The 27,476-nt window shown below is 37.5% G+C and overlaps 1 protein-coding gene across 6 annotated transcripts; it reads left to right on the top strand.

Moving 5' to 3' along the window:
• On the top strand, window positions 1–24,739 carry SSX2IP (synovial sarcoma, X breakpoint 2 interacting protein). 6 transcript variants are annotated; one of them, XM_014939538.1, is made up of 17 exons: window positions 1–79; window positions 415–527; window positions 6,650–6,690; window positions 7,939–7,974; window positions 8,665–8,732; window positions 9,562–9,728; window positions 9,956–10,156; window positions 11,966–12,076; window positions 13,310–13,445; window positions 14,714–14,789; window positions 14,867–15,038; window positions 16,751–16,901; window positions 18,431–18,567; window positions 18,999–19,172; window positions 21,416–21,527; window positions 23,532–23,652; window positions 23,852–24,739. In XM_014939538.1, the coding sequence occupies exons 6-17, from the start codon at window positions 9,615–9,617 to the stop codon at window positions 23,931–23,933; spliced, it is 1,587 nt and encodes a 528-aa protein (XP_014795024.1). In that variant the 5' UTR covers window positions 1–79; window positions 415–527; window positions 6,650–6,690; window positions 7,939–7,974; window positions 8,665–8,732; window positions 9,562–9,614; the 3' UTR covers window positions 23,934–24,739. The 6 variants fall into 6 exon arrangements, with proteins under 6 accessions (XP_014795024.1, XP_014795022.1, XP_014795020.1 ...); XM_014939536.1 differs by having other exon boundaries at window positions 8,665–8,798; window positions 21,416–21,467; XM_014939534.1 differs by having other exon boundaries at window positions 8,665–8,798.
• The last annotated feature ends 2,737 nt before the right edge of the window (window positions 24,740–27,476 follow it).

Below are 27,476 nucleotides of genomic sequence, written 5' to 3'. Positions count from 1 at the left end.
CCCGGCGAAGGGCCGGAGCGGTGGCGTCGGCAGCTGCGGGGCGTAGGAGTCGCCTCTTTTCCTTCTCCTCCTCCTCCCTGTGAGGCGCGGCGCGTGCGGGTGGCCGTTGGCTGAGGGGCGGTGGGGTTAACGGTCAGCCGTTGGCGAGGGGCGGCGGGTAACGGGCGGCCGTTGGTGAGGCGAGGGGGCGGTGAGGGATCCGGAGGGCGCCGCAGCGCTGAGGTACCGAGGTTTTACCGGTCTCTGCCCGCCCGCCGCGGGTGTGGGAGCCCGGCTGAGGGGGAACGGGCTTTTCCGTGGGCTGGGTTCGCCCCCGGGGAGGGCTGCGTAGTGGCGGCGGGAGAGGGAACCGCGCTGGTTGCCGCGATGTTGTGGGTCTTGATACGTGCTCCTTCTTCTCCCGCTGATCCGTAGGGACGGGGGAGAGCTGGGTTAGCGGCTGGGCATTGCCGGCTGTGCCCCCTCCCGCTGAAGGCCCGGCGTTTCGTTGGTCTCTCTGAAGCTACAAGCGTTGGACGCTGGAAGAGGTGAGAGCCGTAAAGCTTTCTACTACTGAGTCAGTGGATTTGTGACTGCTCGGCTTTAGCTGTTAGCTTCACGTGATGTTCCAAAAAGGATTTTGCCCTTTTTTTTTTAATTAGTTTCATTTAAAAACATTTTTGTATTCATTTACAGCACTTCAATTTGAAGATCAAATCATACTGCAGGATCAGCTTGTAGTATTGCTGCATCCCCTGTTTATGTAGAACACTCTGCTGCTTTCTGTGCTGTCAGTGCAATAGTTACATGGGGCTCCATATGCTACAAAGGTATGATAGGAATTTCAGGGCAATGACTTAAAATAGGAGGCATGCAAAGTAAAACGTGAATGCATTAGGTAAATTTTAATAGTGAACTTAGAAAGGAGACCTAGAGAAATTATTTGTTACTATTGATGGAGATTTTAGATTATAAGTATTCAGGGGGGAAGATGTTCTGTCTGGTTTTTGCTGGGGGAAAGCTGTTGTACTAATATCAGTTATCATTTAGACTGGAGAGATCATAGGAGAGGGTAATGCCAGGCTCATTGGGGTCAGTATCTTGTCTCTGGAAAGGGCTGGCAGCAGATGCTAAGGAAAAGATCATAAGTATAGGTTGGTAGTACAGCGATGCTTTTATCCACGTATTCTCCCAGTCTACTGCAGTCTGGAGCTGAAGGATTTTTGAGCAGAGGTTGTCTCTCTCTCTTTAAATTTAATTGCTGCTGATGGATGTTTTTCAATGAATTTAAGCCAGTTTATATACTTAGCATTCACAGCACCTCATTGTGATGTGAGTCCACAAGTTAACTGTTTTATATGGAAAAAAAAATGCTCTTGTGTTCCAGGTTTTGCACTGAATGTTTCATTCAATTCTGCTTAACTGTTGTGTTGAAAGAAGCAATAATTATTCTGTACACTTCTCTTATTTCTCTAGCTGTTTCATCTGAAAATTCATAGTTTATTAGTTTCTTGTATTAAAATGTTGGCTGACCTTCTTGTACCATTTTCAGGTCTGTTCTTTTTTACAGGGAAGGTTGTACCTGTGTGTGATGTTTAAGCTGGGGAATATTAAATACAGACACATTATGATGATCTCTTTTTGTCCTCTGCTCCAATGTTCTGTTAACTGCCTGTGAGCTGTTACTTCCAGAGGATTAATCAGTGACCCTGAGATCTCTTCCTGCATGATAATACCTAACTAGAGGCTGTTGGTTTAAGTATGTAGCGGAGTTGGCTTTTTCATTGTGTTAGTTTACATTTATGAACGTGGAATTTCAGCTGCTGATTTTTATCATCCATCTGCTTTAACTGAAGACAACCTTCTGCAGTTCTTGTCATTCAATCTGGGTGCTTGTTTTTCTGAATAAGTCTATACAGTACATGAGCTTTCTCAGTTACCTGCTCATCACCTTTTTAAATCTACTGAACAACAGATGGCTGCACAGATCCCTTTGGGTCTCTAAATTTTTGTCTCTTTGGAACTTTCATATGGTATACTTTCATACCCTCTTCTCACCCTTCTTTAATTTATTCCTACACTTTGCCCTTCTCTATCTATAATAGGTTATTAATAAATCCCCTGACATCTTAGTTTAAGAGCTTTTGGTAGCAAACTTCATGAAAAGCTTTTTGGAAATCCAATTATACTGTCTTGGTGTGTTGGCTTATTGCTTCTTCCAGAGCACTGTGCCAGTCTTGTTAGCTTTCCTTCTTTCCACAGAAGGTGTGCTGATATTTCAGCAGTCTTATTTGTTTCTAATTACCAAGTTTGTTCTGTGAGGCTTCTGTTATGCTCAATAGAAACTATGCCTGATTTAATTTACAGGTAATATGCTACTGAAACTTCTGAGTTTCATCACTCCTGAGATCTGGAATACTAGTTCTGTCTCTGACCAGTAAATATTACCAGCTTCAGGAACTAGTAAGGGTGTGGTTTATTTAGTTTTGTTGTGGGTTGTTTTTTTTTTGTTTGTTTGTTCTTTTTCTCCTTTCTTTTTAAAATCATCTCTTACAGAGACAGCCAAGTTATAAAGTTTGGCTACTGAAGTTGGTCTCGGGAAAAGGAGGAGGAACTGCAGAAAACAGTTCCTGAGATGTTTTTCCTCTTGGTTGTCTGTGATGTGGGGAGGTTCTAACTACCTGTAGTAAGTGCTTTGTGAGTGCAAACAGAGGAGTACAATTTTGAAGATTAACAAAATTAGTGCTGTTGTTTGGTAATAGGAAAATGCTGATTTGAAGATTCATAGTGTTAGTTCAAAACAGGGTAGAAATTTGGGAGCCAGATTGGGACACAGATGAAACATTTCCATGTGTTTCAGTTTTTTCAGTGATTACATTAACAGAATTTCAGTCATCTGTGTATGAAAAAGGTAGAGTTGAATCTTGAGGTAGTAAATTAGATTCTTTGTAACCTGACTGTTTCAGGTAAAGACCGTGACAAACTGTCATCAAACACTGAATTTTATCAGATGTGAGGGTATATTCTCATGTGGTTATACGTGTTGAGAAGATCAAATATTTATTTTCTTAAAACTCTTTTTCTTTTTTTTTTTTTTTTGTGAAACAGAATGGAGAAATGTAGTTGGGATTTTCTGAGTGTGATGTGCTCAGAATGAAGCGTAGATATAACGTCTGCAGGCTGGGTGGTTTCAAAGATCAAATTTTTTTTTTTTTAAAACTTTTTTTCTTTTTTTTTTTTTTTTGTGAAACAGAATGGAGAAATGTAGTTGGGATTTTCTGAGTGTGATGTGCTCAGAATGAAGCGTAGATATAACGTCTGCAGGCTGGGTGGTTTGACTTGCCTTTTCACGTTACTTTTGACAATACTGAGAAGCTTAGCTGGAAGTTTGATATTACTTAAAATTCCCACAGAATGTGGAAAAGTGGTGGATTCCCCCACCCCCATTTTGCAGTTAATAGAATTACAACTAAATGGCCACAATCTTCTAAATGTGGGAGGAAAAATCTGGGGCCTGCTTTGATTGCAAGACCATCGTTAAAATTACAATATTAAATTTTAGGGGAAGGAATTCTTTCAACTATAGAGTTATCACTAGATGTGATATGCATATTTTAGTACTAATTGTAGACCATGTTATTAAAAGAGCTGTAGAGAGAGAATAGGCGTCAAAACTCTGAGGAGGAAATGCATGGACTTTCACGATGATTACATGAATTAAAACAAGTATGTGTATTATGATATTATCAGGAGTATATTTGTAAACCTACAGTGTCATGATGGAGTGTATCCTAAATTAACATAGACTGATGTGTCTTTGAGTCTATCCGGATAAAAGCCATCTGTTTGGCATCTGTGATGTAAAAGCTTAAAGCAGGTTCACAGTTCCTTTTGGGATATAATTTTAGTAGAAGCAATCCTATTGCACTTAAAGCAAATGCTAACTACCCACCCTCCAGTTTGACAAGTTGAAACATATACATGTCTCAACTTGTAGTAGTATTTGAAATATACAGAGAAGGAATGTTTGACAATTTCTGGTTGATGCCGCCTTTTTAAACTTTTTTCCAAGACACTGCAATATTGGAGGCAGGTAGAAACCATCTCTCCAAAAATGGCCTTTCCCTATCCTCTCTAGCTTGTGGGCAAAAAAATTTTCTGGGTTACCAGATACTGCGTTTCCCATTTATGTCACACCCTGTGTAGGTGAGAGATGGCCAGATGGTGTAATGTGATCCCTCCACAGTGTTGTGACAAGTGATTCTCTTCTGATTGTCTGAATGAGCTTTACAAAGCCAGTTATGACTACTCCTTTTCAAGTTTAAGCATGATCTTAAGAAATTCTAAGTATGCTGCATTGTGTAAAGTTTATAATCCTACTTCTTAGTGCTTAGATCTTCAAGTTGTGTTATGGCTTGCTTAATCAGATTCCTATCTTGAATCTTGGCACATTCATTGTCAGTCTCTCCCTGTCCCCCAAAATGCAAACCAATAACTTCTAAGAACAGCTCTTTTCAGCTTTCTGGGTTTGTGAAATGTATTATTTTTTAAGTTTATCCTTAACTTGTTCTTGAAAAGAAAGATGTTTTTGTTAATGAAACACATAGGAGTTTGTGGAACTATTCCTGTAGATTTTTGTGAAAATTCCCCATGTGCGTTTCTAAGAATCAAGTTCTGGTTTGTTACTACCATGATGGCCTTTTTTAAGTTCTTGGTTTTTTTTTTTCTACTTCACCTGTTCTAACGAGCACTTGAATGCCTTGGTTTGACTACTGCTTCCTTAGTATTAATTGAGCTCTCTGTGATTTTAGCATAAGCATTTTTGGGTGTGTTTGGGATTTCCTTGTTTTTCAGATTTTTAGTTGCAGTGAGATGGCCCTGCCGTTGTATGCATGCATGTGAAATTGGGTCCCAGAGGCTCATTTTTTGACAATCCACCTAAGTGTTGTCCACCCAAAGAATTTCTTGCTTTGGACAGAATGCGGCACTGCCAATTGGCAGAATTTCATCTGGCAAGTGTTGGCTTGTTACAGGTTTTTGGGCAAGTCATCAAACCTGTTGGTGAAGTAACTGCGACAAATCCCCATGGACAGAGAGTGGGCACAGAAGGAAAATCATTAAGTAGTTACAGTGGTTTTGGCTGCTTGGAGGTTCTTTTCAGTCCCACCTTCAGTCAGATTTTTGACAATAGTATGAGACCCTGTGAATCAGCAAAATATGATTGATTTTTTTTTTTTTCTTCCTACTACATATTCTCCCAAGCAAGATTTGGGGGAGTGATGTGTGGGGTGTGGCACAACAAACCCAGAATACCTTCCTACTGCTTTGGTTCAGTTAAGCCTTTTAAAGCCTTTTTGCGTTAACTAGGATAGCCTAGGGAGATCCCTGAAGTACTTCTCAATCTTGTGTATTATTTTATTATTCTTCCATAATTACGCAAAATACTGCTTCAGAGTTACACACTTTCCTCTTCTTTGTAACACATTCCTGGTATGTTACGGTGGTTAAAGAGAGCATTGTAGCACCATAAAGGTGAACAGTCCCTTCTGAATATGGTGTATCTAAATTAATTTTGCGAGGCTATCTTGAGCGTTGGTCCAGAGAAACTGCCTAGACTGGGAAGGAAATGTATCTGATGGATCTTAATGGCTCGGTAACTTTAGAAGTCGTGTCTGAGGTCCTGAACTGGCAGTAGGAGCCACGTGGAACTGATGAGATGATCTCAGCATGGGACTAAAGGCTTGTAGCATTCCCATTTGCAGCTGACATGGGATTGTCTGTTTTGTACATCTGAGTTTAATTCTGAATACAGTATGTAAAGATGATTCAAGTACAAAATGCTGACTTGCTTTCTGAAATGATTACTGCTCCAAAGCTGCTGCACTTGTTTGATGACGCATAACAATTTAAGATACTTTGGGGTAGTGGTTTAACAGCTGAAGGAAACATTTGTGTTTGACACTTTCCAAATCTTGAAATTGCTGAAGGTGGCTTTTAATCTGATGTATTAAACATTGTGCAGTGTACTGCAGGTGGCCTTTTGAAGACAAAAGGCTCTAGAGCTTTCAAGGTTGATTAATGTGAGAAGAATATAGTTGCATTACCTGGACATTATTGTACTGCTTGTGTGTTCTTGCTTTCTTTGTCTTCACTAGACATCCTTATGAGCCTGAGTTTGTGTTAATTTTGTTTCCTCCTGGTGGTGTACCTAGAAATAGTGTGTCACTAGAAAGTAGTCTTGATGAAGTATTTGCACTGATTGAATCTGCATGTGGCTTGCAGGACTCAAATTTTAAAGAAACATTTCATTCCCACACCTGGACTAGTCTAGTTTCTGCTTTCAGTCAAACATTGTTTGGGGTGATAGATGCTGTGTCAGAATAGTATTGTCAGTGTAGAGACATCTGTGGGTTGGTTAAGGGAATTTGGATGGTAAGATCTCATAATGGATATGCAATCTCTTAAAGAATAAAAGCCAGTTTGTTTGAAAGTAACAGCATATCTGAAACGTATTATTTTTGAGGACTTTCCAACAGTTGTCAATGGAATTTGTGTGTCTTGAGTTTCTTAACAATCTTTTGAAATGCCTTATTAGAATGCAAGATTGCAATGCTAATAATGAGAATATACTTGTAGCTTCATTTGCTTTCTTTTCCCCCTATGCTTGCAGGTTTCTCCATCTGATGGGTCCAGCAGAAAGGAAATTAACATGTAAGAAGCTTGTCCCCTTAATCCTTAGTTTGACTTTGAATTCCATTTTTAAAAGCACAATTGTTTTGAAAGTGTGGGGGAGAAAAAAAAAGATTGCCTTGCAGACTTCTGCTCCAAAGTCAGTTCTTGTCTTTAGAATCTGAACCCTCACTTTGTTCATTTCTAGACATTTTGGTTTTACGGGAGAAAAAAAGATGAAAAATGTACATTAATTAATATGGGCAGAACCTCACATTTTTTTTAAACAATAACAGCCACAAGATTGTTGCTTTACCTGTGTCTTGTTGCTGCCTTATGTGTACTTTTTGATACGTAATTTTATTAGTTCCTGCAAGCTTTCAACTCAGATCATAGAATGGTTTAGGTTGGAAGGGACCTTAAAGGTCATTGAGTTCCAACCCCCCTGCTGTGGACAGGGACACCTCCCACTAGACCAGGTTGCTCAAAGCTCCATCCAGCCTGGCCTTGAACACTCCAGGGAAGGGACATCCACAGCTTCTCCAGGCAGCCTGTTCCAGTGTCTCACCACCCCCCACAGTAAAGAATTTCTTCCTAATATCTAATGTAAATCTCCCCTCTTTTAGTTTAAAACCATCACCCCTCATCCTGTTGCTACAAGGATAACTTTTTTTTTCCAAGTAAATTTATGAACCTGGAGAAATATTCATCAAGCTGGATATTTTATTTTGTAGAACTGAGCATTCCATAATATTGCTATGCCCTGGTATGATTTTTAAATTTGGTGTTACTTTGGGCATTGTGTTCTGCACTTCGAAATGTTGATAAGGATTCTTGCTGCCTCCGAGTTCTCAAGAGACCTTAGGGATAATAGAGCACACACATGCACCTTCTTTTGTCCCCCAAATGATAGCTTTTTCCACAGTGATAAAAATACAAGGTTTTGGTGTCAGAAATTTAGAATTTGCTTATCTAGAGTGTGTTTATTAGAACATAAGCAGGGGAAAAGGGGGTGGGGGTTGTTTAGACGAAAACATCCCTGTGCTCTAAATGTCTCTAGAATCCGTCTAAATCCAACTTGAGAGTTTGGTTCTCCGAATTATCATTGTTCATGTAACAGCTGATGGGTTATGCTGTCCAGATCTTAAGCATCCAAGCTGGATTTTAAGTTTCCAGCAGTGTGGTAACTCTAATGCTATTATGTGCCTTCTAACTGGGTGCTGCATTTGGGGTGAGGGGGCAATCGGATTGTTCTTTCTTACAAGTGTGTGACTTTCCTTTGGTTTCCAGAGGGCCAGTGCTGAACTGAGTGACTGTGCCAACAGGGTAAGGCTTCTCCTGTTTGTTTTCCTCAAAAATTTTAGAGATTCTGTAAAGAAGCAAGCAACTTGTCCTGAGGGATATGGTGTAGGGGAGGACTTTGTAGAGTAGGGTAGATGGTTGGACTCGATGATCCCAAGGGTCTCTTCCAACCTCAATGATTCTATGAAAGTCATTATTACTAAATGTTTAAGTTAACTTTAAATGGTTAAATACTTGTTAGAAGTTCCTTTGTCCTCTCTCAGCCAATATATCCTCTCTAGAGCTTTTATTATCCTTAAGTAATAATCCCACTCAAACAGGTTTATGTTAAAACTTCACATCAGTTTATCTTGATAGAATTGCTTCCTGGTTCTATGGCAGGAAAACATTTATTTGGCTTATTTGGCTTACTGTGTTTTCTCTGATGTATGTCACCAGTAACAACTGAGTTATCCATAGTGCGAGTCTCTATTATTCTCATGTGTGCATGGCATTTTAGCTTTAGTTAATGGTTTGCAAGACTTAGTTAAGTTTAAGGCTAACTAAATATAGATAGATGCGTCATTTTTCTGTGCTTACTGTGTTCCAAATGCTGTGTAAATAAGTAGAAAAAATTTGTGTGACTCAAGTCCGATACTCACTCTCCTATGCCTGCTTTAATCTTCTAGCTGTATTAGCTGCTATTGTTAATCTAAAATGCTCTTGCTATTTTAGGAGATGCCTACGTAACACGCGTTGCCAGCAATTGTACTAAATACTTCACTGCTGAACCAGTTGCTCAGGTACCCTGCCTGTCTTTGTTGCTATGGGAGATTGGAAGACTATTACTGTGCCAGTGCTGTCATCAGGTAAATTAGTAATATTTTGAATTTAGTGGATTTGCGGACTTCACCAGTGATGTTATAGCTGCTAAAGAGAGAGAGAGTGGAGTTTTGTGCCTGACATGTTTGACTAGTTAAGCACAATGTTAAATAATATATAGCACATATAGCACTTTGTTTTGGATTGAGTCATCGCAGAAATGCTACTGTAAAATACTGTCCTGGCACATGTATATAAAGATTCTAAGACTTTTCAGTCCCTTTTTTTTTATTAATCACACCTTTCAGGATATCGTGCATTTTCAGAGGTTTGTTTACTTGTTCTATATTGGTTTGTCTCATAAATTGACTACAAATTTATTATAGGAGTAAACATTTTCTTGCCCACTTCTACCTAGTGGAAAAGTAAATTGCAGCATATGCTTAATATGAATAAGGATATCATACATTCTATAAGAATTCTGGCAGAACACACAGCTTTTGCACCTGTGTAGGAAGAGAAAAAATTTTGTGTTGTAGCAAGCCAATTAAGAAGAAAGTTTGGGCAGTTTTTTCTTGGCAGATGCGTAAAGTTTGGAAGTTATAATACCTTATAGAGTCTTTAAATCTTCAGTGGAATCTTGCCTTTTTTGTGTGTGAATAATTTAATGTATAACATTCTAGATTAAATTCTAAACTTTAGAATTGTAAATCTCAATAATAATTTAATTAATAAAGGATTTGATTTTTTTTTGGTGATGTATTCTAAACGGTTAGTCCTGACTTGTTTCTTAATGTTTTTGACTTTTAGATAGCAAAAATATTTTTGAATATACCTCAGAAAAAAAGATATCTGCCCCAAGCATGAACTCACAAGTGCTACGTTTGCCACTGCCTTCATCCAAAAACATGCACAGCTTTTTCAGTGCCTTCTGCACAGAAGAGAATATTGAACAGAGCATATCCTATCTCGATAGGGTAAGCCAGGTCTTCTTGTTTATTGGAGGTTGTGTGAAGGTGACATTAAATCAATTGTGGTAGTAAAGATTCACTGGATTAAGAAGGCTTCCTTCTCAATGCCCAGAAGCCAAAGTTATTTTTCCTCTCTCCTTTTGTATAAGACTTCACCAATACTGTTTCTCTCTTTTGAAGAATTGTGAGAGATCGATCCAGTTGCTTATTTCACCCTCCTTGTCTTTTACCAGGAATTGACAACGTTGGGCTTTCCTTCTATCTATATGGAGTCCAGAGAAAAAGAATTAAACTTAATATCTATCATAAATTGCATGAATGAATTGCTTCTACGGCAGCACAAGAACCTTCGAGCTCAGGAAGAAGTAGAAATGCAGCATCTGAAACTGAGTAGTGATATGGACCACTTACAGAACTGCTATGCTAAATTAAAGGTAGAAACCAAGATAATTCCACCAATATTATTCAGCAATTATGTTTTACAGATACTGTACATGTTTAACAGTGAGTGCTTTTTTGTTTTTCTCCCCAGTACTAATCTGGAGTTTGTTTTATGTGCATTTTGGGTTTTTTTGATGTCTTTTTCCATTCTCTGTAATGTTAGCGAAACATGAATTAATGAGGGAACTCAAAACTTATTTAGAATTATGGCCTCTTTAATCAAGGAACAGAGAAGACTGTTCAGACTGGAAATGTGAATACATGCTGTGAGTGAAAATGTTGAATACTTCATATCATTCAGTATCACTTAAAAGGGTAGCCCCAATTCTAAAAGATAAAGTCCCAATATAATTGTAACTTGAAAAAGTGTAGGTAGTGTTTCTAGTGTGTGTCACAGGGTTATTATCAGTGTTTCTCCCTATCTGTAGCTTTTCCGTGTTGTGAGGGGGTTTTTTGTGGTGGTGTTTTTTTTAATTCCTTGGATAGCCAATTACAAAGGGTTTCTTGTCAGAATTGCTCAAAAGCTCTTGTCAATACTGAAGTTACTAAGCTTAGTTTTATCACAGGACCAGGCCCATTGCTGTGGAGTAGCTGTTATGTTGGAAGTTCACAGCCTATGCTACTTCATGGGTACTTGTATGTGCAGTTATATTAGAAGAGTAGTGTCTTTCCCTTGATTCTGTCAAGAAAATAAATTTTTTAAAAAATTGCAATGCATGATTCAGGGCTTTTCTAAGCTTGCTTTTCACTAGGGCTGGCCAGCACTATCTTCTTGGTAAATGTTGCTGCAGATTCTTAAAATCATAAGAGTCCTTCTGCTGAGATTGGTCATCCATGTAGAAGCATTTCAATTGTGACATTAAAAATCACACACAACTGCACTCATTTCTATACGCACACTTTTATAATGTTAGGTTCCAGAACATCAGTCACTTTCCCTAAGCAAATGGCTTTAAGGTGAGGCTTTAAGGTGAGGTGAGGCTTTTAAAACTTACTAGTACTAATTCAATTCCGGGGCATTTAATTTAGCTGTCAGCTTGGAAGGTTTCTCACGAATGTTCTTTCAGATACCATGCAGCAATCCTCTTGGCTTCCATTATTGTGTTACCTATATTCTGATGTAGTTTGCTTAGAAGTTCTTGTTGCTTAAATATCTCTACGCATTTGTTGTTTGCTGCATATACGAAGAAAAAGAGCTTGTATGTAGTGTTTGGCTCTCTCACTTAAGTTGGCAATTTCAGGTTTGTTTCAGTCTCATATTTGTGGAAGATTTCTAAAACACTACTTTTGCATAATCTGTTATTGTAAGATCATCTGCCTACCCTTACTCTGTGTATTGAAATGTCCTATTTGCTTTGTTATGGTCACAGTCTGCATATCTGAGTTAATTGTTCCCTTGATTATTTAACAGAAACATTCCAGTAAAGCTGTAGTCCCGAGTTCATACTGGTTGCTTAGTATCTGCCTCACTCTAACAGTAGATATGCTTACAGAATCCTGACTGTAATAACTGTATAAAATAATAACTGTTAAATACCAAGCCAGATTTTGTTTCTTGTGAGCAGGAGTGTTTCTTGTACTGGGGAATCATACTTCTTGCTCCAGCAAATAGAACTAACTTGTCATTGAGAAGGCAAGATCATGCCCAAAACATTAGAGATAGAATATATAGGCAAACTTGGCTCAAGTGAGGTGGCTTGATAGTTTGGTGGTTTGTGTGGTTTGGTGGGTTGTTTTGTTTTTGTTTTTTTTTAATCCTTTGCTATTAATTCTTACTGATACTGAACTGTCAACACTTCTAGGAACAGTTGGAATTATCTAAAAGGGAAATAGTTGGACTTCAGGAAAGAGACAGACAACTGCAAAGCAAGAACAGAAATTTGCACCAGTTACTTAAAAATGAAAAGGATGAAGTGAGTTGCCTTGTATATTAACGTGTCATTACATAGATAATCAATAATATGATTTTTTTTCTTTGCAAGGAGTCTTGTAATTATTCACTTTAAATGCTTTTTTTATTAGTAAATAGTTTTATTAGTAAAAAGTTGTCGTTCACCAAAGTGAAATTGGCATATTACATATGGATGAATAGGTTCTGAAAGGGATAGGTCCATCTTAAAATAATAGCGGAGAGTACTGCAGGAATGCACATGTGCAGCTCTCTGAGACTGTCTCTACTTTTGAGCATAGCTTTATCTTGGAACGTTAAAAATATCAAAAGGAGGGGGCAACGGGATTCAGTCGCTTCTTCACATTTGTGTATGGGAGCTTCTCTTTTTCTGGTTACATTGTAGAGGAGAGCAAAAGACCAAAGAGAAGGGAGGTGGGAGGAAGCCCAGCCCAAAAGCAGTCTTATTAACTTGGGAGTTCTGAAAGATCAGAAAGCACTTTGAAATCCAAGACTGCTTTGTTTTGAGATTAGTTTCCAGTGTGCTCCTTCTCCCTCCACACACTGTACTTTATATGGCTCCTAAGTTTCTGTGAGTGTTCTCTGTGTTCATGAACATATTCATATAGTTAGCAATCACAGCGCTATCTCTATAGAGTGAGCACCCTAAAGTTCCAGCTTAAAATATTGAATGTGCTGTATGTTTATAAAGTTAAAACTGACAATTAAAAAAAATCCCAACTGCAAGTATTGATAGTACAGGCCAAGAATGTGCTTTATGATATATTTTAATGTTTTTTTAATACTAAATTGAATAGTCTGTTTTCCAGTAGCCTGCTGCCCAAAATAAGATGAGTTTATTATTTTTTTAGTGTAAACCTCAAAAGTGTATCTTAGAGTTAGAATAAAACTAAATCCTAAACATTAATTACTGAAACAGAAAGTATGTCTTTCTCTGCTCTGTTCAATAAAGGTATTAAAGCAGGCTGTGTGAATGGCCAGAACATGAGTTTAGTTGTACTTCAGAGGAACCATACTATTATAATATGTTGTTTTCTGTGGCAAAGAAACTAAGTCCCCTGAGACAAGTTTGAGGTCAGAATCTGTGAGTTGGGAGAGTTCTCCCGACTCCTGTTCTCACTTCGTTTCATCAGAAATACAGTTTAATAAAAGTGTCATTTTGCTTCATGTGTTTTGGTTTTCTGAAGAAATGTGTTTATGCTGTAGTTTAACACAGCTTTTGTGGGGTTGCTTTTAGGTACAAAAGTTACAGAACATAATTTCAAGTAGAGCTACGCAGTACAATCATGATATGAAGAGGAAAGAGAGAGAATACAACAAATTAAAGGAACGCTTACATCAATTAGTCATGAACAAAAAGGACAAAAAGATAGGTAAGTAGCTCTGTGAATTTTACTACAGCAAAATAGCATATTCTGTATGTTAAAAATGCTTAAATTTGGTTCTGGGTGCCCTTAAAGTCAATATGGCTCTCCTCATAATTTTTATTTAAATGTTAGAATGTTACAAAAAGGATGTAACATTTCACGTCAGCTGACTGTGTAAGGCTAATAAGCTTTTCTATTGGGTTCTGTGAGATTGTTTGCCAAGCACAAACCAAATGGAGTTCTTTACAAAATGATGGTTTTTTACTAGGCAGAATTATTTGGAAGCGATTCCTAAGCTAGAGCTGTGTCTCCTCTATTTTCTTCATCCTGCTACGATCAGAAGACTTTGGGTAGTGTCATAAACACTGTATTATGCCCACCACCCCCAAAACACTCAGCTGTTTGCCACTTGTAGCACATGTTGTGTTTTACAAAGCTAGTATACTTATTAAACCAGAAGAAAACTAGTCAAGTTGGTTTTCTGCTGATGTAGTTTTCTGAAAGTGCTGTGGATGAGCCAAACCAGGTTAGGACACTGTAGCAGGAACACCTATTTTGGCTGCAGAAAGTTGTTAAGTATCAGCTCAGTAACCTCTAAAAGTTTCACCCTGACCTCAGCAAAACTTACTTCAGGCATGTTCTTGACTCCAGTTGGTTAGTACTAATTCAAGTATCAGTGATGTCAAAATAACAGGGTTTTAAATCTAGTTACTGTTTCCTTGGTAGCTAACTAGAATTGAGCTTGAACCACTAATCTGTAGTGATGTGTTGGTTTTGTTGTTGGGGGTGGGGTGGGAGGGAGGGGTGGTTTTGGGGGGGAGTTACTTTGGTTTTTTGTTGTTTTGGGTTTTTTTTCTTAAAGCATGGACAGAGAAGTTTGTTTTGAAGAACACCTTGTGAAACATCAGGAAGTTGTTTACCTTAAACTGCAGATAAAACTGGCATTATTGCCAGAAGAGAGGTTAGAGTTGATACACCATTGATATAAATGTTGAAATAGGGATGAAGGTGTCATTAAGAAATGCATAACAAAGATAAGGCAGGATGAGAATATATCCCTCCGTTGAGTTTCCAAACACAAAAAAATATCTTCTTTCCTTGACTGTTATATTTACTTTAGGTAGGGCAATGTGATTTCATACAGGCTTGAAGATTGAGGGGGATATTTGGGTAGTTTGGTCTCTTGACAATAACTATATGTAAATGCAATGTCATCTGAATATTTATGTATTTGCATGTTGTTTCACACTTTGAAATATCCTTTTCATTTGTAGCTATGGAAGTTCTAAATTATGTTGGTAGAGCTGATGGGAAGAGAGGTGCATGGAGGACTGATAAGACAGAAGCCAGGTAGTTGTCTTAGAACAACATTAATTGAAGCATATATTATGGCTGTTATGTTGTTACTGTAAGATTTCTTCTTCCAGAAATGAAGAAGAAATGTACAAAGCTCTGTTAAGTGATTATGAACAACGCCAAAAACAGCTTTTAGTGGAAAATGCTGAGCTGAAAAAAGTTCTTCAGCAAATGAAGAAAGAGATTATTTCACTTCTGCCACCGCAGAAACAGAAACCTAAAGAAAGGTCTGAAGATGGGCCAGTAAGTATTCTTCAGTTAAAATTAAATTTGTTTGGTGTAGTGCTGGAGTAATTTGATCATTTGAAAAAAAGTAAATTTCTTGTGAGACTTAACAGTGGATTACACACCCTGTGCTGTGCTTGAAATCCATCCATGTTTATATTTCTACTGTCTGTGAACAATATCCAATCTATTCTTCCCAGTTAATCAATAGAAAGCTTGAAAGTATAATTTGAATTAATTTGAGATGCAGTGGCTACTTGTATGTAATTTTATATAATGATGCATTTTGGATTTTATCTGCCTTCCGTACTAAGGTGTTGATGCTAGATTTTGAGGTGCTTATGCAAAGAAATCAGGCTTCCCATAGAATCCGTGGGGGTGGAGGAAGTGTAATTAGAATGCACTCCTATATTACATGGATTTAGAGTAGCTCTTAGTTCCTTTTACAGAGCTGCTGTTGTGTTCAAGGACAATGTTTGCTTTCCAAGTAAAATGGTTTGTGGTATTTTGTGTTTGGTGTTTTTTCCAGATTTTAAGTCTTTATTTGTTTTCACAGGGTATTTTATTATTGTGGAAAATAAAACTTCACTTTCAATTCACTTCACATTTATTGTTTTATCTAAGAGTTTGTTTATTTGTCTTGCTGATTCCCTGCTAGAAGTTGCAGTTCTGTTTTGATGTCAGAGTGAAGTGGGAAATAATCTAGGTTAACTGAGCTTTTGCTTAGCAGTAAGAGTGTCCGGGCATAAGAAAGAGTTGAAATGCAGAAAACTTGCATAAAGGGTATATTCTAGGAATCATTCAAGACTGATGATGTACTAGTAATAGGAGATTAAGGGAATTATGGGTACTCTACAGAACAAAGTATGAAGCATTTTCTATTACAGTAAATAGTACATGTTAGCACGTAAGAATACGTGTAGATGGAGCCTTGCAGAGTGTGCTGTTTCTGTGGATTCTGGTACTTGCTATTTCAGAAGGTCCACTCTCCTGCTCAAGTTGCTGTACTACTTCCTCTATTTCTACCTTGGGTGTATTTGTCCAGCCCCAGAATGCACTGTGTAGAAAAGCACTAGACTCTCTGGCTACTACTTTGTAAGATACGAATACACTCTTAAAGTCACTGGATGATTTGTCCCCTCTACTACACAGAATGACTCCTATGTGTATTTAGTGAAGTAGTCAGTAACATGCAGTGTGTTAACCTTTACCTTATAAGTTCACCATGTAGGAAATCAGTAGATCTAATTATTACTACAGCTTGGCAACAAGAAGTTGATCTTCAGTAATGACTGTCGGGTATAATTTATAGTATAAAGCATAATTGGGTACTAGTTCTATAAATGGTCCTTCAGCTTCTGAGATTCCAATGAGGCCAGGAGAGTTTGGCACAAAATTGAGTATACTGGTGAGAATTTAGCTGTGGGAACGGGGTCTTTATGAACTTGTGCATTGAAACAAACTTGAGGAAAAATTCACGCTTACTGCTCTGAAATTCACCGTTCTTGGATGATTAGTATTTGCTAACTGTTGTAGCACTAATAAACTACTAAGAAAATAATAAAACCCTGCACTCAAACTTCTGATTAGTATTCTTCTAATAGTACTAATTAACCAAATTAAGCAGAACAACTACTTGCAGACAATAGTAACTTCTAGTAGTTGAATAATAATAGAAGTACTTGCTAGATGGACTGGCTTGCAGCAGACTCTTGTTTTTGCTTCAACAGGTGCTGTCAGACCTGGAGGAAGACATCGGAGAGTTAAATAAGGAGAATATGTGGGAACTGTCTTGTGAAACCGTTCGAGAGCAGCTTACCAACAGCATTAGAAAACAATGGAGAATGTTGAAAAATCATGTTGAGAAGCTGGATAACCAGGGTGAGATTTAACTGTATTACATGTAAATACAAAATGCTACCGATTAATTCCATTTGGTATGCTTTTAGGTTTTACCTTGCTGACTGTCTAAGCTAAAAGAAAGCTAAACTGGAAGGAATTGGGATCTGGCAGGCTTCCTGAAAGGGCTTGTGATTTGGCATTTTTCTGTGTGAGTTCTAATAGCGGGTAGTTAGGGAAGCAATTGCATACTAAGCCTGTTATCGTGAGAAAGGACACAATTATAGTTTGACACAGTAAACAACTTTTTGAAGAAATAATTATTTTTCTTTTGAAGTTATATGCCCTGTAGTAATGTTTTTTGCCTTTTCCCATCTTTTTGAGATTTTTTTTTTTAAAGAAATATAGATGTAACAACATGAAGAAATTGAAAGCAAAATTTCTAAATTCTTCTCAAGAGTCTAGGCTTGCCACATCCATACCTCTGAGACTGCTCGTAGCATTGTAGAGTGAACTGGCTGATGGTATGGCACTGGACTCTCCTCATTTCCAGCTGTTAAACAGCATTAAAAGACAGCTAAAAATACATAAAATTCTTTCCTAGTATTATTTTCCCACACAAGCAAATGCTGCTGCTACCACAGGGATGTTTGCAGTCAAGAATAAGGCTGAGAAGGTCATGCATGCAGTTGCGAATAAAAGAGCAGATGGTCTATAAGAATATGTCTATAGCACAGAAAAGATTTTGAGAACACTTGTTCTGAGTAGTACTTGATTTGGTGTAACTAAGTGAAGAAATAGTTGTAAGCATCAGGAAAAATGGTTTAAGTGTTTGCTGTTTTCTTGTAGTCACCTTTTTATTTTCTGGATCTATAGAGATGACCACAGTCTAGTCCTTCAGGATTCAATTAATTTTCAAACACTGGCATCAGGGGATCACAGCTTGGCTCATTACATATTGCTTTATTTAACTTCTTGCGTAGCTATCACAGTAATAGTAATTATACAAAATACATTTTATTTCTCTCTTAATTCATTCCCTTGCTGGGATGAAAATATGCACATGATGTTCTTTTAGCTCCGTTTCTCCTTCACAGGACTTGAAGGAAAAGGCTTTCTTTTTATATCTGTGATAAATATAGTTACTGTCACATTTTTATGAACATGTAAGACCTTCAAAAATGGGTTCAGAAGAATAGACTAACAGAATGTCAGTGAAAAGAAGTCTTCAGTTGTTTTGATTTTTTTTTTTCTTTTAAATAACTGCTGAAATGAGTGGGGGGTTTTGTGTGATACTTGTATTGCAGTGCAGATGCTTGGTTTACCTTGGGGAAAGTGAAACAGTTACGTTTTCATCGCCTTTTTTTCCGTGAACTGGATTTTTTGCATAACTACATGTGTAGCACCAGGTCTGGATCTTTTGTCATTGATAGAAGTGCTTTTGAATACACCGTGTATATCTCTTTCAGGATGAGACAAATGCAGCAAAACATTTTGCTCTTGCTGCGAGTCCCTGATGTGAGAATTTTTTGGTTTGTTTGAAGTAGCTTTGGTTTTTCCCCCCCCCTTAGTGTCACGTGTACATTCAGGAGCTTTGAATGAAAAAGATGTCATTTCAAGAGAAGACCACGAGCTGCAAACTGAAAAGCTAGAGTTAGAGATTCAGCAGTGTAAAGAGATGATCAAAACTCAACAACAGCTCTTACAGGTAGTAGGCTTTAATTTTTCTTATTTTTCTCAACTGAATATAAGCTTTTTTGTTCTTTTATGTGCTGCTTTTCTAACCTCTGAGCCTTTCTGTGTTCTTTGATAATGCTTTTTAAATGAACTATTTTAATGGTTGGTCCAAGTATAGGTGTGGTAGCAAGTTGGTTAGTATTCCAAGGAGTTTAGAATCCTGGTAGGAATAGTTTTGGGGGATAAACAAAGTTGAGAGGCTGATGTGGTCAGGTGCCTGAACAGGGACATCTTACTTGCCATCTGAAACTCAGCCCCCGTCAGCCACCAACTTGATACTACCTTATTTTTATATTAAACTTCAACCATTTTTCTGATAAAACTGAACCTGTGGAAATACTGCACCTCCTAACAGTCACTCCCAAATTAATGTTTGTGTCTTTTGTTGCTTTCTATCTGCAGCAACAGCTTATGTCTCCGTGTGACGATGACACAACTCTGTTACTACAGGACTGCTATTTGTTGGAAGAAAGAGAGCGTCTTCAGGAGGAATGGACACTATTTCGAGAACAAAAAAAGAATTTTGAGAAGGAACGAAGAAGTTTTACAGAAGCTGCTATTAGATTAGGACTTGAGGTATTAGAAAAGTGGAAAGGTATTAGAAAAGGGAACTCCTGTGAAAGATGAGTTATGATTGTTAAGTAGTTTTACTGTTACATACACTGAAATGCAACCATCCAACAATATCTTTTTTGCTAACATCTATAGAGAAAGATCATTCCCATACTGTATAAAACATGTTTGGTCATTGGAGGAGATCATTCTGATTGCATTTCAAAGAAAGAAATGTTTTTGTGTAAGTTGGAAAGTACAGTTGCTACAACTGGAATGACCCATGTTTTGCTTCAGCTTTTGGAATATCTAAGTACTACCAAAAATCAGTTCACTTATTCACTAAATCCTTTGTTAGCTGCTGCTTAAGTTTGGTTTCCTGCAAAAGCAAGCCCTATGCAAATTTCAGTCCGATTTGGCTGTGGGATTGAGTTCTTAAAGGTACTTGATTCCTAACCTTTTGTGAAAACCAATGACTATTGCAGGAAACCAAAGTAATTGTTATCTTCCCCTTAGTAGAGTCGTTATCTGTTCTGTTCTTGTAGTTAGGCTGGCCAGTAAGCATGCATACTGGAAGGCAGTCAGGGTAGATATCTCTCTAAATGAGCTCAAGCACGTGTGTCCTTTGGTCTAGCCAACGGTTAAGGCCAAGAATGTAAAGGGGTTTACAAGTTTAGCAGGGAAGGGAAGTTATGAAACTATGATGATACAGATGGTACAGATATGACAGGGAAAAAGCCATTGAAGGAAAAGAAAAGGACTTTAGATTTATTGCTTACAGAACTGCTTGCTTTGACATGCAGAGAAGGTTGGAGTGGGGTATGATTAAATTTTATAAAACAGTGGATTCAGTTGATCGGATGAAAGCAGTACTGTTGTTCACCGACACTCAAGATTAGGACTTGAAGGAACTCATAGAAACTGCTTGAAATTAAGTCTAAAATATATTTTAAAAGTACTTTTTTATATATCAGGTAGCTTATTTCTGGATTTTACTGCCATAGAAGATTGTGAAGGCAATCAATATCAGCAGATTGAAAAAGCAGTTGCACAAGCTCATGAGCAACACATCCACTGATGGATACTAAAAGTAGAGGACAAGGGAGTACCAACATCTCTAATCAAATTACTTTGGGGCTGGGAACCTCTGAGGGAATGCACTGCAGAAAGTGGCCAGGTTCATGTGATCTGATGAATAGCATCTTTCGTGGCCATTGTTGGAGACGGAATACTGAGCTAGGTGGACAACTTGGCTGACAGGACAGTGCTTTTTTCTTGTGCTGTAAAACTTATTGTAAAGAACATAAAATACTTTAGATTTTGTTTGAGACACTGGCACAGTAGTTCATGCTGTGACAGATAATGACAAAGCCCACTATATATGGATATGTATTCTTTAAGTTTTTCATTTTATTTGCATTTTAGTGAGTTTGTGAATTTCATGTTTCAGGTTTAAAAAGTCTTGAGCAATAATAAATGATAATTGTCCAGAAACATTTAGGACTATGTTGCATCATAAGCGTAACTCCCCATGCTCCTGCTTGTTAAAATGCTTAAAGTGTGAAAAGAGAAGCACTGCTGCAAGCGTTGTAGGTAGTTGTGAAAGTTTGCATCGGAGTTCAGCTTGCTCTGGTTTTGACTGAGATATTAGAAATAATTTTATATAATAGGGATGGATGTCCTGTTTCACTGAGGTTTTGGAGGTGAAATAGCTTGTTGCTTGATTCCAGAGCCATTGGTTCTTTTGGAGGCTATCTTCTAGCCATTATTTTCTTTTTCTGTGCTCAGAGTGGCTGGAAAGTGAAACGACCCCTTTCTTTCTGCCCCAGTTTTGGACAGAAGTAATCAGTGCTATTTTCAACATCATTTTCATCTGTTTAGGAGAAGGCTCAGGGTTGAGGTTTAAGCATTAATCTTGTTGGGAGCTGCCCAGAAATGAGGGCTACCTCCAAGAGGTGCCACACTGAGAGGGAAGGGGAGCATAGGAGGCAGTGATAGGAGATTGTTGTCACTGAAGATCAGTAAAATGCAAGGATTAGTCACATCTCTGAAACAAATCATGGGGTTGGGCTTGTAAATAAATACCTCCTCAGCTAATCCTTATTGGATTCAGAAGCTTGCTCACATGACTAATTCTGTGTTAAATTGCTGGCTCTCATTAGTTACATGGACATGTACTTTTGCTTTCTTACATGGAACAGCATCAATTCAATGTGGACTAAGTTTGTTCTGTGGTCATAAGTGTAAACTGTCATTTCTTTTCCTAGAGAAAGGCATTTGAAGAAGATAGAGGAGCATGGCTGAAGCAACAGTTCTTAAGTATGTCTACTGATTACAAGCACTCTGAAAATGTGACAACTCCAAGTGCCTTCTTAGGAAGCAAGTATTTGGTTCAAATTACTTTCTTGTAATGTGTTTCCTTTTCCTCTCTTTCAATTAGAATATGCAAATATGAACACAACTATTCAAAACCAAAAACTTCCCAAGACAAATTTTACCAGATACCTGTCAGGGTAACTGATGGTTCAAAATTCCCTTTTAAGAAAGGAGTTGTGTTAACTCCCTCCCTAATAATTACTTATGTAATTAATTTATATTTATGGAGCAATCTGGTGAATGTCAAGTACCTGGCAGTACAGCTGTTAAGAACGGGAAACTCTTAGAATTACTAAATTAAATTAAATGTGAGCATATTAATTGCTAAGGCAGTTGAAGAAATCATGACCTATAGAGATCTGAATAGATTAGAAACAAGTTTTGAATCAAGATCATCATAGTGTGGAGATAGCAGCATTAATTATTTGGGATGAGGTAATATTAAACATGCATAAGCATACGTATTCAGTAAAAAAAAAATCCTTTGGAAAAAAATAGTGAAAAGAGCATAATGATAACAAAAATAAACTTGAGCAATAAAAGATTTAATTTTAAGATTCAAATCTTCATAAAGGAATAATTTATTCAGAAAAGATAATGAAAAATGACTATATGACATACAGTTTGGAATACTGTTTTTATTGAAAGTATTTTTTACTTACTTTCTTCTATGATTTTTTTCTTTCAAGTTGGTAAGTTTATTTCCTATCCCCTCGTGCCTGAATATGCATGTGTAGTATTTTGGTCTTCACTGACTCCTCAATACTTTGAGGGGAGTGGGGTGAGATTAAAAAAAAAAAAAGGGACATGGGATGGGTGGGAAGGAGGTAACAACAATCTCTGTTAAATAGATTCTTGTTGTGGCAGCCAGCATTTAAAGATGTGTGAAACACCTGGCAAGTAAAGGTACCTTGAATTTGTATTCTTGTTAGATAAAGTAGCCTGCCTTATGTGTTCTGGGTTCTCCTTGTTTCTCCTCTGTGCAGTTCCTGTAGTGCTTCTGTAGGTGTGAAATGAAATTATCTTCCACAGTAGGAGAACTTCTATTTTTAGGAGCAGAATTGAGATTGTTTTGCTGTTGCTCGTGAAGAATGACATGATTTAGTGATTTGTGAGCAACTTGATATCTGCTTAACATTCATCGTAGACTAAAACTTTTTATTTGTAATTGTCTTTTTCCAAATTCTAGTGTTTCTGGATACATTGTAGTGCCATATTTTCTAAGTGACATATCTTAAGCTACTGGGTAATAGTAATGAAAAATGTCTGCCACACAGAGGATCATACTCCATTTGGATATTACTCCACAGGTTATCATTGGAATTGTTTTAATGTTAAATTTTCCTTTTTCACAACATTTGTCCAAAAGCTCTTAATTCTGTAGTGCTATGATGAATACCGTACAATATAGAACCATTCTATTATTTTCCACTTCATATGAAAGCTTTGAAATCTAAATGTGAGGAAAAGTTGGTGATGATTGATCTGGCCCTGACAAATTTGGCCATGTCTTTCCATTGACTTCAGTAATGGTTAAGCTCATATAAGTTTTAAGGCTTCTGACAGTGCTTTTAATTTTTCTTTTTCTATACTCTATGACAAGTTTGCAAGTTCTCATGTTGGCGTTAATTACTGTATATGCACGCTGGAGAAGTTTTTACTTAAGGAGTGGAAAAGCTTTATCAATTGTAAAGCGAGAAAATTTACATTAGACTTTAAACTTGTCTTCAATATGATTACTTGCAGCAGTGGGTTGTGTATGTAAATGCTTCATGTTCAAATTTGGAATTCTAATTTTAACATAACTTCAACAGCATTAAGAGTACTTACAAATTTTTATCACGTATCTATAACACTAAGACTTATTATTATAGACAAGCTGTAAAATGTTTGGTGTGGTTGGTTTGTTTTGTTTTGGTTTTTTTTAAGCAGAAGACATAAAGAAGCAAGTCCTTCAAATCTTTTTGTTTGCTTTGTAGTTTAACTGATGATATGTGTATCTCTTAGGTTCTGACCAAGACAATCGGTTAGTGAAATCTACATCTCAGCAAAGAAAACCTCATTGTACGTTGAGTGGTCCTGTTTCAGCAGAACCTTGTCAGACACCTCAGTATATTATACATAACAGGTATTGGAAATGATGATGATTGTTTTTGTAGTGCTAAACTCTACATGGACACAGTTACTAAGTTGTGATAACTTAGAGGAAGCCTAATCTAAGGCTTATGACTGATGTGTATATATATATCAAAACATATTAAACATTATATTGTAAAAACAGTGTTGTGATTCTATCTGAAGCATAATTTCTTTGTCTTTTGTCCCAGTTCCAGCGCTGCATCGAAAAAGCCCGCAGGAGATAGCAAGCCAAATCAGTGGGTGGAAAGTGACAAAGAGGAAACCCAGTAATGCACAAAGTCATGGGAAGACTCCGGAGCTGGCACTCTGCTATGTAGGAACTTGCACATAGAACAACTGCCTTAGACTTCCTAGGGTTGCCTGCTGGGTGTTTTGTTAGAGATTGTTCATAGACGTATCATTCTCAAGTGAAACACAACGCTGTGAGTTTGATCATTCTGCTAGAGGATTATTGGTGATCTGAATTGTGGCGTGTGTGTGTATGTGTGTGCATATGGCTTTTATTTTTTAGACCATTTTTTGCCTCTTGCAACTCTTGAAAGAAGATAACTTAAAATATATATAAAAGCTTTGATATTTTTCTAGTAACAGAAGCTCTGATTCTGTGAATGAAGCAATGGTCTGAAGCTTTGACTGTAATGAAATACTGGATCCTAATGATACCTTTCATCACAGGCAGAAATAGCACTTTTAGAAATTGTTTAATTATTGGACACATTCATTTATGTCTCAAGAGTAACTGGCATTAAAACTTCTTTTGCCTCAACTTGAATGTACAGTATACCGTAGATTTTTAACAAAACAGGTTCTATATTTATTGTGTGATTTGAAAATACCTCTTTGATATTTCAGATGACTTAAAGTGCAAAATCTTTATATATTTGTAAATAGACAAAGTGATTATGCTGAGAAACCATTAAATGAAACACATGCATACATGATATTATTTTACATGGCATTTTAAATTGTTTTATAGTGATGCTCAGTTTACAGATGCATTAGGACTTTCAATGGTTCAGTCAGGAACCAAGTTATTTCAAATGTGAACAATAAACGTGTAATTCTATTCTAAGAAACTCTGGTTCTGTGTTTTGTGTGCACTAAACTTCTAAGTTATCATGGTTTAGGGCTGTACACTGTGTCAACAAATCTGATGCTGGTTTTCTATTTTGTTAGATTTTCCTTTTGACTCCAGAATCTTTTTTTGGTGTAGCCTTTGGGAAATGTGTTCTGATTATAGTGTAATAAAAATAGCCAAGCAGAGGTAAGGTGTTTCAAAGTTTCCTTCACCTGACTCAAAGCATGCACTTTTCCTTGCCAATCAGAAATCCAGCTTGTCTCCTGTTGGGTTTTCATCTATATGTGAATGCATGTGTGTAGCTCTGATCTGGGTGTAACTGACCTTTCAGAAGATCTCTAGGGAACTTCTGCCGGTCTCAGGAGTCATGGGAAGGAAATGAACTCTCAAGCTTAGAATCCTTCCCTGAAAATGCGTTGCTGATCTGCCCGTTCCCTTCAGAATTAGATGTAACGGGGTCATTGAACTACCTGGAAAAATAGCAATAGAGTAACATAGGAAAGAGAAGAAACTGGAGTTCTCCAAGAAGAATGCAGTTTCTGCTGATTAGCTCATACATTGGCTACTGCTTCCTCTCACGCTGTAATTCAGTGCAAGCTGCAGAGGATACTTGCAGTATGGCTCTGGCACAGCGTCCTTAAGGAAGCAAAAGTGTATATAATGGTATTCTTGGTCAGCTTTCTGCTGCATAGGTGGTCAGGTTGGAAAGACAAAAATATCAATATTATGTTATTTGTATTATTTCTCCAGTTGCTCCTCAATAAATGGGTGATCCGTTGTGTCATCTGCTGAAAGGGTTTAGCGGTGTATTGCTACTGTTGGGTTTATACCTTCTCCACAACATGTTGGGACAGCTTTTGCCTGAATTTTAGTTATGGAAGAATAAAAATATGTATTAAAAGAAATTGAAAGCTGTAAAGTGAACAATCTATTATATTGGCAACGAAGTGAGAGTGAGGGATTGTTGGTTGCAGACCTGCCAGGCCCTGGCAGAGGCGGTGTGTGTGTGCCGCTAGGGGCCGCTGCTGTGCTGGAGGGACCAGGGTGTGCGCTGCTGCTGGGTTGGGACACTTCAACGCCTTCCCTTTAGTTGGACTTCTTTACTAGACTTTTTCTTCGTGACAGTAACTGTTAGCATAATAATGCCTTTGAAGAACAAAATAATTTACTTAGTCAATCTTTTTTTTTGGTGCCTATTAAATGATTAGCTATTAATAAATGTTTTGTACTCATATTTTGCTTTAACATTCTGTAACCCATTTTATAGAGGGAGAAATTAATTTGAATGTCTCCATGGAAGACCCAGTAGAAGCGTGTATGCAGCTGAGTCCCGAGCTGACTCTTAGACCTAGTTTCGGTCCTGTCCCCATAAAGAGAAAACGTGCCTAGGGTTTGGGATGGCTCCGTATGCGGTGGTTGGGGAGCTTTAAAAACTGAAGGTGCTGCTGTTAAGGGTGTGAGTCCTGCAGGCGCTGTGGTTGGTGGGGAGGTGACATGGCAATACTTCACTGTGTTGGACACCAGTTTGGGATATTTCTTACCGGAAGGCTGTTGTGCGAGCGAAGTGTGGGAGTGCTCGCAGGGAGGTGATACAGGTGTGTGGCTGCACACAGTGTCTGTGTGAGATGATAGAGCCTTCAGAAGGAACAAGAAGTACTGATTAGTAGTGGCTGATTGCCATACACTTATTGTTAGCCACGTATGCATAATATTGAAAAAAGGAGTGGGCCTCAACTGATGGCGCTTCATTTCACAAAATCTTTAAATCTAATACATATTCTTTTTCAGTCTATGTGATGAGAGAGTGCTTTTACTACCGTAAATATCAGTCTCGTTTGGTATGAGAACTCACTTTCCAGGATTAGATTACAGCTGTTAATTTTTTTCCCTTTCATCCCCAGTGGTTGAGGGTGATACAATACAGCAAAACAGACTGTACAGAAAAAGAAGTAATAAATGAAAACTTTACTTAAGGAATCTTTCTCCTACAAAACAGCCCTCTTCCTAATTTGAAGAACTGCTTCCACCAGCTTCTGCAGAATTGCTACATTTCAGTTGTAGTAGGACAAAAATTTCCTTGTGTATGAAAAAAATCAGAGCTTATGCTAGCTTTTTTTCATGTTTTACTCTATGTGCACTTCAAGGTAACTAATAAATCCCCAATATCAATTTAAACAGTTTATTCTTGAAAGGAAAATAGAAGCATTTACAGGGTAATGGCAATGCTGTGTATGTTGAATTAACTTAGCTGGTTTTGTGCGTGAAGACATGTAAGACACCTTGCTTTTATTTTCTTCCCTTCCACCCCCCCATCTAATTTGAGAGAGTAGATGAAAAGATATGAAAGGTTGATTATAGTTGAATCCAGAAATGTTCAAATTATCTGATGATGTCTGAAAGCAATAAATACATCTGATCTCTAATGTTCATCATGCCCAGCAGAGTTGAACTGTAAAAAAAAAATAAAAATTTAAAAATCCCAACATGGTATACACTGTGTTGTAGTTTTCACACTGACACAGTACTTGTGTTCCTTTATTCAAGTTTTGAGTTGTACAAGATGTACAACTGGAATGCATAACAGGTAAGTTTGTTTTAAAGAAATGTTCAATGATAAAAAATTAATTACAACTGTATGGAAGAGCTTGCCAACATCAGAGTGAAAAGTTTGTCACCTGAGGCACAAAACATGCTTATTCCCTTAAATGTAATAATAGATTGATAATAATGAAAAA

This window comes from Calidris pugnax, unplaced genomic scaffold (assembly GCF_001431845.1).
Source record: "Calidris pugnax isolate Ruff unplaced genomic scaffold, ASM143184v1 scaffold18, whole genome shotgun sequence".
In the NCBI taxonomy this organism is placed as follows: Eukaryota; Metazoa; Chordata; class Aves; order Charadriiformes; family Scolopacidae; genus Calidris; species Calidris pugnax.
This window is presented reverse-complemented; position numbering and strand designations above follow the sequence as displayed.

What these genes read in the sequence shown, in the direction of transcription:
- SSX2IP (XM_014939534.1), top strand. Translation starts at nt 8,756, where the DNA reads ATGGGAGATTGGAAGACTATTACTGTGCCAGTGCTGTCATCAG. An exon ending in TTAAAAATGAAAAGGATGAA is followed by an intron (nt 12,077 to 13,309) that starts GTGAGTTGCCTT and finishes GGTTGCTTTTAG; the next exon opens with GTACAAAAGTTACAGAACAT. An exon ending in TGAGAAGCTGGATAACCAGG is followed by an intron (nt 16,902 to 18,430) that starts GTGAGATTTAAC and finishes CCCCCCCCTTAG; the next exon opens with TGTCACGTGTACATTCAGGA.